This window comes from Atta colombica, unplaced genomic scaffold (assembly GCF_001594045.1).
Source record: "Atta colombica isolate Treedump-2 unplaced genomic scaffold, Acol1.0 scaffold46, whole genome shotgun sequence".
NCBI classification, from domain to species: Eukaryota; Metazoa; Arthropoda; class Insecta; order Hymenoptera; family Formicidae; genus Atta; species Atta colombica.
In genome coordinates, this window is record NW_017259535.1 from 1,072,394 (window position 1) to 1,085,692 (window position 13,299).

General features: G+C 33.0%; 1 protein-coding gene across 1 annotated transcript in view; it reads right to left on the minus strand.

The window, feature by feature from the left end:
• Positions 1–526: 526 nt before the first annotated feature.
• The window catches only part of LOC108691344 (E3 ubiquitin-protein ligase Rnf220-like), a 166,066-nt gene continuing 153,293 nt past the window's right edge, over positions 527–13,299 (minus strand). Inside the window, exons 6-10 of the mRNA XM_018199041.1 lie at positions 4,806–5,077; positions 4,148–4,415; positions 3,249–3,706; positions 1,571–1,645; positions 527–923 (exon numbers count right to left, since the gene is read on the minus strand). Coding sequence (XP_018054530.1) covers positions 852–923; positions 1,571–1,645; positions 3,249–3,706; positions 4,148–4,415; positions 4,806–5,077 — 1,145 coding nt within the window. The 3' untranslated portion in view covers positions 527–851. The remainder of the gene's footprint in view (positions 924–1,570; positions 1,646–3,248; positions 3,707–4,147; positions 4,416–4,805; positions 5,078–13,299) is intronic.

The window sequence follows — 13,299 nt, forward strand, 5'->3', positions numbered from 1 at the left end:
TCTCGCAATTTTGTCACGTGTTTAACAGACGATTCACTTTAATCCAGAGTGTTTGCACGGAAAGAATGATTTTGCTAAAATATCAAAAAATTTAGCTAAATACAGATTTGAAAATAATTTTGTTAGAATACATCAAAATTTTCATAGAACACTCAAATTGATTGTTAGAATGTCAAAATTTTTTTGCAATTCTGGCAATCAGTTTGAGTGTTCTACCTAAAAATTTTGATAGTCTAAGAAAATTATTTTCAGATTTGTATCTAAATTTTTGGATACTCCAGTAAAATATCTCCATGTATAATATATAATGATTGCTCAATAAAAATAAGAATTATTTTCGTATGCAAATATTTCAACTTTAAAAATTGCAAAAACATCAAATTAAATATTTAAAAAATAAGATTAAAAAATTCATTGTCAATCCGGAAAAATCATTGAGAATGGATTGATATTTGTATAATTAGAAATAACTAGTTTATAATTACAATTTTAATATATAACAATGAAAAGTAGAACAGTACGGCAAGATTCGCGGAAAAATTGACAGTTTTCGGAAGGGACGGCGAGTTCGTAAGTATAAGTGAATATATCGATCGTTGCAGATGCGCAAAACTGCATCGGGTGATCTTGAAGCGACGCTCGATTGATGATCGTTAAGAACTAACGGAGTTAATTTACTAGCTCTAAGATGCATAAACGTACATGTTAAAATCCTAGAGAGTTAATTTACGTAACGCAGAAAAATATACAAATATTTACAGGAGCGGAACGCTCATTGATAACGCTGCCCGGCTGATCCCGAATTCCTGGAGTGGAGAATGTAGATCCTCAGGGACGTTGAGCCGAATTGTTCACATGTAGATGCGTCGCAGATCGGATGGTGACGTTATCATGTTGCATTGCGGACAGAGTTTCTTCGCGCCCTGTAACAGCGATAAAAAAACCCTCGTTTCTCAACAATTGTCGGAACCAAAGTCGTCATTTGACAGAATTCGCCATAAACTTGGAGAAGAATCAGAGCATAGAAAATTGAATAAACTTGAATAAAAATGGATTCCAGCATGTAAATTTCATTAAATATATTTATCGGCGATTAAATTAATGCTAGTTTCACGAAAGAAAATTAAATTCAGAGGTCGATCTGGCAATTATACATGAAAAGAACGATTTTACTGAAGTATCTAAAAATTTAGGTAGATACAGATCTGAAAATAATTTTGTTGGACCATTAAAAAATAATTATGTAGAAAATTCAACCATGATGAGCAATGCTGCAAAAAATTTTGATATTCCATAATAGCAACCAGCTTGAGTGTTCTACATAATTACTTTGATATCAAACAAAATTATTTTCAGATCTATATTTAGCTAAATTTTAAAAATCATTCTTTTCGTGTGATTATTTGGATATTGACATATATAGAAATGTTTACAGAAATTTCAACAGCTATTTTTATTTTGTAAGTTGCGTGGTACATCTAGAGTTATAAGTTTTAAAAAATTTAATTTAATTATTTCAAACGTCTGAAAAATAACTAAGTTCAAAAGCATATAAACAGGTAATACTCACCAGCGTATGCAACCAGCATTGTTCGCAGTGTACGTGCCAGCAACAAACCGAAGTGACTGGCTTTTTGTATTGTTCCTGAAATGGAGATTTTTCACACATTCGATAAATAAAATAATTGGCAAATCCACTTGCACCAATACTCTCCACTTCTCATATGCGTGTCAATATAAAAGATATAACCGCGTATAAGGGTTTACTACATCGCTAATTTAGTTAATTGGCAAATGTACGACGATAATTGTTGTTGTTGTTGAAGTTTACGAAATGAGTCGCGTCTCGAAATTAAAAAGGAAATATCTTAATTTCTCATTAGATTAATGCAAATCAGTGGAGAAGGGGGAAAGGATATTCCATATCCAGTCCAATTTCTCGTGAGCGACAAAGATGCGACGAAATGCGGTGCAGCCGATAATGTAAGAAAGAGTTAACGATCGCGAGATCATTGCGAGTTGAATTGGCATTTCTCTCCGGCGGTTTTTCAGGAAATGAAGCGACGAATTAAAGCGATCGTTATTCACGGCCGTTATGTAAGCGGCATTCCTCCTGGATCAACAAATGTGCCCTGTTTATCCTGGTTGATAACAACCGCAGGTCGATATACCTTTAGCGTTTTACTGCCACCACGTTACGAGCGAGATCGCAGTCTTATCTCGCGAGTTATTCCGCGTGATCGCGAACCTGTTACGAGTTGGTGGACAGGTAATACCGCATCGACGATGGAAACACTGAACGTAATATTACATGTAATGTTCCTTCATTAATTCGTATATGAGCGGTATTAGAGAATACTTTATTTGATTATCTAAATATTTCAAGCTATCGTTGATGGAAAAAAACACAGTCGAGTTTTATGCACGGCTTTTATATGTCGCAATTATTTACGAGTTACGAAATGCGCATTTTCAGATCACGAATAAAACGTGATGAAATAATATGTATAATGCAATATTACAAGGAATAATATAAAATACGTAATAATATAAAATACGATAAAGCGCGCCGTTTTTCCGGCTTATTTTTGCATGTCCAATTTGATTTTTCACAATATTAAAACCAGCAAGTTATCTATAACGATGAACTAATTACAGTGACTCAATTACAATCATTTGCTATATTAGCGTTCGAAAGTTAATCGGTTCAGTTTTTACGTTCAATAATCGTTTTCAGAGAGCGAAACCTAATTTTTATTATTACGATTTCATTCATTTCACGAAGCATATTATTCAAACGATAAATTGTTCTGCAAAATTTCAGTAAAATTTCAATTCCAAGCAGTATTATTTAATTTGACTTTGTTTTCTTGTCTTAAAAATATAGGTACATATTGATTATTTCCTACCATTAACGTAACATTAAATATTAAATATAATATAAAATATTTAAAAAAATACGTTCTTTTACAAATTACTTCAAAACTTAATCTTTTCATATGAAACGTCAGACAGCGAGGAACATAACGCTAAGAAAATATATGCATTTTTATTAATTAAAAAGTTATAAGCAATGGAAAATATATAAAAAAAGTCGGGTGTGTCATATCAAAAAGACATTTAAGAATACTAAATCCTCTGTAATCACAAATTTTCAGTTTACAACTAAATGCCTAAGTATTTCTTAAATCAGAGATGCGATTTAGAAATTTCGTTTTATTCATAATCGTTGAGATTAATTAACTCACCATGCAAATGAGACATTTAAAGGGTTGTCCGCGCATCTCAGCTTCGAGCTCGCGGATGCGGCCGCGAAGGGCCTCAACGACGGGCGTATCGCCGTCTCTCCTAGGCGACCCGGAGGCACCTTCGTCGGGGTCGTTTTGTTGGGCGACGGGTGTTGCAGCACCCGGCTCTGGCTTCACTTCGACCAGACCCTGCGCCGTCAATCCGGAGTCAGGAGTCAACTGCTGTGGCGTGTGCGGCGCGTTCGGCGAGATAACAGCCTCGCGAAGCGCGTCCCGTTCTTTCTGTTCTCGCGGCGTGCCATCGACTCGCGGCGCGACCACGTCCGCTTCGGAATACTGAGCTGGACCGAACTCAGCGGCGTCGTCGCCATCGACTACCAGATCGACATCTTCGTCCTCCTGATTACCTCCACCCCTAGCACCACTACGATTGCTCGAGGAAGTGGCGAGGCCTGCGGCTGCGAAGTGAAGGAATAGCGATCTCTAAAGTCCGTGTCACTCTACGCATTCGAGACTGAGGTTGCAAATTTTTGGCGCATGTAACGTCAGCATAATTTGTTGAAAAAATTATTTGAAAAAAAATTCGCAATTAATACAAAGTATATTTTTTTCTATAGAAATTTAAATCTTGTTAATATCGCTCCGTATTAATCTTCACAAAACGTTTTTTTATGCAAAAGGCAAATAACACGATTACATAATTTTCTGTTATACAATTAACATATATTTATTTTATTTTTGCTTTTGCAAAAAATATTTAATTCGATTCAGCGTTTTTAAGTAAGTAAAATTATGTAATAAAATTATGTATTATGTGTGCTTCGTAACCGTAAATTTAATGTAAATATTCTGCATGTATCAATAACTATATGTATAATTTAACTCTGCAAATTACTTACCAGAAAACCCACCAACGAGCATGGAAGTGGCACGCACTCTTGTTTGCCCAGCCCACTCGTACTCTTCGTATTCGGGGTCGCCCTCAACGTCAACTTCTTCCTCGTCGACATTCGCGTTCTGCCCGGCTGGATTTCCATTGTTCTGCTTATTCAGGCATCGGTCGACGTGTTGATTTAATTCCTCCGGAGTGCCCGACAATCTCTCACTGCAAACCGGACAAGACGCCTCGTCCGCTTTTCGCTTTCGATTCTTAACGCGTATTCTGGCCTGTATATATAAAAAAAATAGCAATTTGCACATCTTTATTATAATTAGTAGTTACCACGTTTCTCATATCATGTCGGAATCTCTCAATTTGCTTCTTCGAGAAATTATATTATTAATTATATTCGAGAAGACGTCACATGATTAATAAAAGATTAAAATCTGATTTATAACGTGCTCTTTGCTTTCTTTTTTATTTCTTGCCTTTTTCCTTCCTTGCGATCGGTTTATTGACAATCACGTTTCTTGTCATGTGTTTCTTGTTTCTTCGGAAATTTATCAACTTTTATCTCAGACAACAAAAAACGAAGAAACAAAAGGCAAGAGGTAAAAAACAAGAAGCGAAGAGCACATGCAAATCAAGTTTAAAACAGGAAATAAAGAATGCATTACTTGTCTGTTGGCCTTGATCCTTTTGTATGTCTCCCATCTACCCTGAGGGGTGCCATCCGCCGCCGATGGGGCATGGAGCATCGTGCCATGGGAATGATCTTGGGGATGCGTCGGCGGTAAGGTCGACCTCGAGGATCGAGGTCTTGAAGATGCCGAGGAGACCTTGTACAATCGATCGAGCTCTTGAGCAAAATGTTGCTCTAGTTCTTGAGGTCTCACTGTCACTCCGCATACAGGGCAGCAAGAGGGATCCGAAGGGAATTTCTTTTTGCCTGAAATAAAAATAATTCAGATTAGAATAGCTTTGATATTTCAAGATGATATCATTTTACAGATTTCAGATGTCAATTATTTTTATCTAAAGTATTTATTCATTGACTTTATTAATAATTAGTAAAATAAGAGATGTGCGAGATAATCTTTTTAAGTTTCTTAATCAGTTTTCTATTATATTGCTATTTTTTATATAATTCAATAGCAAGTAATAAATAGGGATGCACCGGATCGTAAAATTATCGAATATCGGATATCAAGACAGAATATAATATCGGATATTCAGTATCCGATCGGATATCCGAGAAGGCAATTTCGATATTTTCCGGATATCCCACCGGAATCCGAGAAAGTGTCTTAAAAAAAGGGCCTATAGGGAAAAAGATTGTAATTTTGCAACAATGTATGAGATATTATGGCATCATGAATATGCATACTTATTTTTAGAAAATATTTGTATAAGAAAAAATCGACAATTAATAATATTCAATTTGAACCGGATATATTCCCGGATTTAATGATATCCGGCTATCCGGTCAGATAGTAAAGATAGTAAAGATAGTAAAGAAGTGCCGGATAATATCGGATACTTTCCAGATATCCGATGCATCCCTAGTAATAAGTATTATCGCGTATATTTTGTATAGACGAACAAAGCTCTTAAAATTGAAAAAAATGAAAAAACAAACATATAAAAGTCAGGCATGGAGCTTCGTGTACACAGAATTTAATTATTAAAACACTGATTTTACTAAAACCATAAATATACATTATATGTTTTGGCTTTTTTTTAAGCCATCTTCAAATACAGTTTTACGAAAAATTAAATAATCCTACGAAGCAGATTGTCTCCTCAATCATCGCTCCTTTAATCTAACAGTGTAGAAGAGGCTACAAATTAGGCAATTCTTCCACATTTTTCTCATTCATTTTTCAAACAAACGCAAGTGTCATTATTTAGTAATGTATATACCGTTCTTGTGCGTCAATGAAAAGTATTATCCGTGAAATAATTTTCAGCAAAAAGAAAAACAGAATGAAAAGAAAGTAATTCCCTTTTATTTGACAATTAAATGCATTTAAAGGATGCCTTTGATGTCCTCGGAAGTGAGGATTTAGCCAGCGCGCGCGCTCGAGGAATGGGATCACTGGGGGCCCACACCACCTCTTGGAAGACGTTGGCTAACGCGATTTAAAAAGTATTCAACTTGCGTCGTAATTACTTTTGGAGTCGTCCTCGCCGTCGAGGCGCGCGTGTCGCATTAAGTTCAGAAACGAGCCGCGAAACGAAAACCGCACCGTCGTAGGTCAACGCAGTCCGGCTCGTTTACTCGCAATTTATTGCCCCGTAAAACGGCGAATAAAAGAGAAAAAAAAGAAGAGGATGAAAAGAGGCAATCGTGGTGAAGGGGAAGAGGAGAAGAGGAAGAAGATGGACGAAGGAAAAAGCGCGGTATGGAGCAAACGGCCGCGTGCTCGCGGTAATCCAGCGGGATACTTCTGTAGTTCTATCTCGAGCCTCGCGCGCCAGACTCTGACGGGAATGCATAATTAATTGTCAAAGCTTGTCGCCGCCTGCACCGCCGCGAATCCTGCGGTTCGGCCACCGAGGATAAATGCATAAACTTATAGGAAAAGTTCGCGATGCTGAAGTGCCGGATTCCTTCTCGGTTGATTTTAATTATGCGTTAATCGCTCGTATCTCAAGGTGGCTTCATAACGTTTCGTTGCGTTGTAAGAATGCCGAAAGCCTTTATACGACGGTAAATATTTATCGCGAGACGCATGATAACTGCAGATGAAGAAGGTGGGATTAGGGTCGCGATCGCGATGCATCCCGATGCATCCATCAACGGATACCATCGAGTTTTATTCGAATGGTTTATCTCGGAAGAGCAAGGCGCTTTCCAACATCTCCGGTCCTCGACGTCGTCGAGATGCGTTTAAATTGTCGAATCTAAATTGAAATCTAAGCGCGTTGGCTTTTAGGGACAATGTTACAACTGCGGCTCAAATTTATCGACTAGATATAATAGACGAAATTATTTACAAGCAATTCATAGACCGAACACGGCGAACATTTGTCATATATTGAAAATTTACGCCAAAGAGGCCCGAAGAAACACGCTGGAATTCCATTTACATCGCATGATCAATGTGTCATGCTATCTTTATGGCTGTATTTAAAATTGTATCTTGATTTATATAACATCGTAATGATAATGGTACCAGATAACACGAAAATATATGCGAATATTCTATTGAAAAATATTAAGAAATAATCAATATACAAAAAAGTGACGATTATATTAATTAATTCATTCTAGCTGATTTAATTAACTTCAAGTATAAATATCAAAATATTTAATTCTAGAAATTATAAAATATTCCAGCAAAAAATATTATTATAATTGCATAATTGATTTTTTCTTTGCCCTATCAAATATTTCTTATTAAATTAATTTTAAATTGTAAGTCAATTTGTTATTTATTTACACAGTAGCACTTTTCATAATTTTTGTAAAACACATGAAGCAAATTTTTGCTTCGAAAAGAATGAAAAATTCGAAAATTTGGTCGCAAAGAATACTATCTAGGCGCGTTATGCATAATTGGATGCCTCGAATTTTATTGTACAAGTTACTGAGATTCTCCTCCTGCCTAAAATAACGCAAAATTGACGACGCATGAACGCGTACATACACTTTGCATATACTTCAAAATTCCTGAGTAATAATCGCGATTAGTCTTACGAAGCACCGGGTAACGGAAGTTGGCGGAATTAATATCGTGATGACGAGATGAAGAAAATTGATCCGAAAGAAGGAATGAGATGAGATTTATCAGTTAATTGTAAATAATTTCTATCGGAGATATTCTTATCGAGTCTCCTTAATTGTTAAATCATTCTAGACTTCAATAGTTTCAGAAAATTTTTTATTATGTAATTCATGAATCTTGAAGTGCTCACTAAATAATTATTAAAAATTTTTATCATTATTATAAATAAAATTTATTCTTTCAAAAAACTTGTAAATTATATAAATATCTCTCTCTCTCTCTCTCTCTCAAACTTATAAATTATATGTACGCAAATAACAATATATTATTTTCAGATAATATAAGAAAATTTATTTCTGTCATGATATTTGCAAAATCATGACATTAAAAAAAGGGATTTATACATTTTTATATCTCGAATTACATGATCCTTCTATTTCGAATAATCATCGTTTCAATATTAGTTTCGTTACTCACAATGAAATCTCCCAATTACACTTCCCTGTAATAATAAATCGCTCTTCGTCTGCTGCAAATCGCCATAAATAGATTGGATAGATTGACGAGCGATACCGTGAAAATCTAGTTAGACATGTCTACTTATACGACGATATCGATGTCAGGACGAGTGATAAATCGAATTATCACGTTTAAAAACGCATCATCCTTCCGGTGATAAACACGCTAGTCGAAAGCTCTTGAAAGCTTTAATCAGCGCATTGCTGTAATTTTTAATGTGTTTTTGCTTTTTAATGAGAATTCTTGAGTTTTGTGTCACGTTAGTTGATTAGATACTACTTTCACAATAATTTTGTAACTGAAAATCCTATTTTGCCTTTCTCTCGTTTATATTTTTGTTAATATATTATTTGCATATAAAATATTAATAGATAATAAATTACTCATAATTATTCTTTGTAAAAATTTTATTAAAATCTAATATATCTGGAACATATATATGAAATTTTATTAAAATCTAATATATCTGGAACATATATATGAAAATCATTGACATAAATTAATTTTTACATAATTTATTGTTGTATAAAATTTATTCTACATCTATCAATTATACGAGTATAAAATAATGAATTAAAACTCTAATTTATAATTGCATCTTGCTTTTTATTAACAAAGAAGCTTTACTAATTACATAAGTAATGTAATTAAAAATATAAATCAGAAAAAAATATTGCATCCTGACATGAATTCCATAGAACGTACGAAAATAAACTGCTGCTGAGTGCACCTGCCGCTATTTTCTGATGACAACATCAAACATTGACGTCTTCTAAAAAAATAAAAAGAATTTGCGACATATAACAGACAACTCGCAAAGATTTTTGTTTTAATCTCTCATCAATTTTTTACGATTTTACAAAAATAAATGGCTTCAAAATATCAAATATGTAAAAGCACATTATTAAAAAAAAGTGTCGTGTAAGAAAAGTAGAAATATAAAATAAATAATAATATAAAATAAAACAAATTAATCTTTCATTTTTATCGTTTGAATATAACTTGAGAGCAATTGGTTCGTTTGTTTTGACAAAAGACGATCCGGTGATGCCGAGAACCATGAGTATTTGATCGCGACAAATGTTTCACGTCGACAGCGCAAAGACAGAGGCATCTCCCTCGCCCTCACAAATCTTGACCCTCAAGGATCGACTTGTAAAAATAGACGATGGAACTTGCGATGTTCTCGCGATTTCCGGAAAAGAGAAGAGACGGTTTGTTTATATATCAAATACACCGACATTCTTATGTCAAAAATAATTTATTTTTTTACATATAGCTGCTTTATTATTTTATATTTTTTTATAATAATAATTATTCATGTTTGAAAAAATAAAGCTTTTTACTGGAAAATAATTTACTAACAGATTTTTAAAAATAAAATCTACTTTTCTCTCTCTGTTTCTTTCTCAGTCACAAAATAAAAATAATTTATGATTTATATTCTATAAAAAGGAACAAAGTGTGAAGGTTTAAAAAAAATCATTTTTCATTTATTATATAATGCTTTTAAAGCATCAATTTAAACAATTAATAACTGAATAAAAAATATTAATTATTATTTTATAGAATACGTACTTATATTTGTATAAGTTCACTTTGTGCAGAGACTATTAATTATATGATACAATCTCTGTAAAATAATATATTGATAAAAAAATAAAAAAGAGAACATTTTTATTTCATAATAAATTCTTTCGATCACAACAATAATGAGATAACGTTCATTTTCATTATATCTTCAGTATTATAATATCGATAAATGTCATCAACTATACGGTTAGCGATGACTTTTAAATTCCTGCTTGTACGATGGAATATTTACCGATTGCGACGGTGGTAAGCAGGGTAGGAAATGATATAATTTGTTTCCGAGCTGCAAATGCGCACGAAACGTTTGCAGTACAAACACGGACGCTATTTGACGAGCACTGGATGCATTACAGTGTTTTAATATTTTACGTTTTAATAAAATGCTTTAATATTAAAGCTTATCCCCATATGCAATATAATGGGAATTTCATTGAAAATTAGGTATTTCGTTAATTGGATGATTCCGCCGTGATTTCCTCTGGCAGACGCGGACATTATTCGATATAGTGTCTATAATTGCGTTTGTGTAATTTTCGCGTTTTGTCCGCATAACAGCCTCATTAAGTATGGCACTTTTATATGGATAAATAAAGGCATGCGATATAGTCCGGTAATTACAAAAAAAAAAACAAAAAAAGAAAAAAAAAGAAAAAAAACGACAAATTTGAATAAGATTTCGTAATATAATAATGTTTAACATATGTAGACATTTGTTGCGTATAAAATGTAGAATTAACAAAATTACAATTTTACATGAATCATTTTTCACGAATATTTAATGATGGGCCAAAATAAATAAAAATAAAAATTTTTATTAAATGTTGTAATTGTAAAATTAAAAGTTAAATAAAATTAGAAGTTAAATTAGAAGTTAAATAGAATTAAATAAAATTAGAAGTTAAATAAAACTAAAACTAACGCTGAAAAATATCAAGTTGTAATCTTGTAATTGTAACATAACATAACGTATACGACAGAAGTCTCATAACAAAGACTTCTTAGAGATGCGAGTAAAAAATAGAATGAGAAACTAAGAATACGCAAATTAAGAATGTGTAAAGAAATAGGTCAAATTTTATATGTTGATGTGAAAAAATTCTGAATGGTTTAAATTAAGAAGGCGTGATATGTTCTTTAGATTGAAAACATTGTTGATCTTTATCAGAGCATCACTTTTGTATATATGATCGGAAGATGATAATAAATTTAGGCATAATTTTTTTTATGAGTTTCCGTTGGATCTTTCTTTTCAATCTCGTCTTCATTTCTCGCACTTTTCTTTTCACCATCTATTCCATTACAAGCATTTAACTTATTAACAGAGTTATATCATACATATATATTATAAATCTGATGTTTATTTTGTTTATATTAACTATAATTTTATTATTTTAATAATGTAATTAACAAAATAAGCATATAAATGAACAAAATATGATAAAATATAAGATTACACAAAAAAGATACTTTGACCTTTTTCAGAAGAATAAAAATTTACAATGTATATTTTAATTGTGCAATAAGAATTTACATTACTTTATATTTTATATAATATTACAAAAAGTGGATATAAAATTTCGTATTTAATTTTATAATTCAAATAAACATAACACACATCTTACATCTTTTACTTTAGTATGAAAAATACAGATTATAATTGAATTACAAAAAAAAAATCGTCGAGCAAGTATATCAACTCTAAATTTAAAAACTAACTTTATTCCCATTTTACGATGTTATATATTTTTTTAAATTAAGTTAAATGACTACGAGAGATAATGAGAAAATCCGATTTTAAGTAAATGGGAAAGAAGAGGACATACCGAATCAGCTGGGCGCGCGGGATCTTATCTTTACCGATTGGCTGTTAAGAATGGTGTAACATCTTTATTTACCCCAAGCCTTTCAGGCTCGCGCACGCGCGCGATGTTTTAATATCACGACACCCCCTGTACACACGGCCGCGTCTTTTTATTTCGGTGTCGGGGTAAGTAGATGGTGAGCGCCTCTTTTAATTAAAGATACGCGACCGCTCTATCTCGGCGCTACCCCGGTGCTGCTCTAAAGGGGACTAAGTGTAAATGATGGCGCAGTTATGGTCACGGCTGGAGAGATAGCCTCGCGAAGAAACGCGGGGATAGTGATGGCATTGTCCTTTAATCGAAAGAAAAGACTCGCGACGAAAGAATACTAAGGAATTTCCACTTTTATAATATGCGATTTCTAAAAATTGTTGACTTCTCAAGTCCAAAATGTTTCTATAAAGAGTTACTTGAAAATTTTCCCACAATTAAAAATAGAATATTATTAAATCAACAAATATAATAAAGAAAAAGATAAATAGTTAAAATTAAGAAATAAAGGGGTAACACTCATATTTACAAGTTGTAAATTAGAAAGAGGTGACATTTAAAAGTTGAACACTATACTTTTACAAATAACATTTTTATACTCTCACATTTCTTTTCCTTTTTATTTTTAAATTAATGTAAAGGACGTGACAACTACAATGTTAGAAAAATATTACGACAGATGTCATGTTTTTTCAGTTTTCAGCATTCGCGCGTCCGAATAGTAAAGCGAAAATAATTTTCAAAGAAAGAGAGAGCTGTACAGAGAAAGAGAATAGAAGAAATAAAGAGAGGGCTGGAAAACGCTATCGTATGTTGCATTTTCAAGAATTCCGCAACTAGAAGTGAAAACATTTCACGGAAACGAGGAGCGTGCGATAAGACGTAGAATACAGATACTGAAAAGGGACGACAAGAATGAAGGTGAACGAAGAGAGAGATACGAGATAGAGATACGAAACAACCGCGACTTAGCCAGTTGTCGACATCTCTTTCTTCTTCTTTCTCCCTCAGAATCCTCTTTTTATTTTCGCAACCCCCGCGAATCACTTCGTGAGAAAACGACGTTGCTTCCGTTAATTATGTCAGCAGACGGAGGTCCTTAAACGCGAATCATTCCCTTTGATGTTTCAACGACCGTTGACGATAACGATGATAAGAACATAGTGAGTTTCTTTCGGTGAAACGTTATGCCTTTTTAGATTAGAAAAAGAGCTGCACATGATTGATCAAATTTTTAAACAATAAAATAAGAATATATTTATTGTGACATTCCAAAAGATTTTAAAAATACATATAAATTAGTTTCTTTTATAAATTATAATCATCTTTTTATAATCATATCAACATTGATTATATCTTAAAGTTAATTAATGGATTTTTACGATTCAAATTAGAAAAGTTATTTATTTTGCAAGATAAAAGAGATAAGTATTTTTGTAATACTTAATTAAAATTTAAGAGAATATATATATATA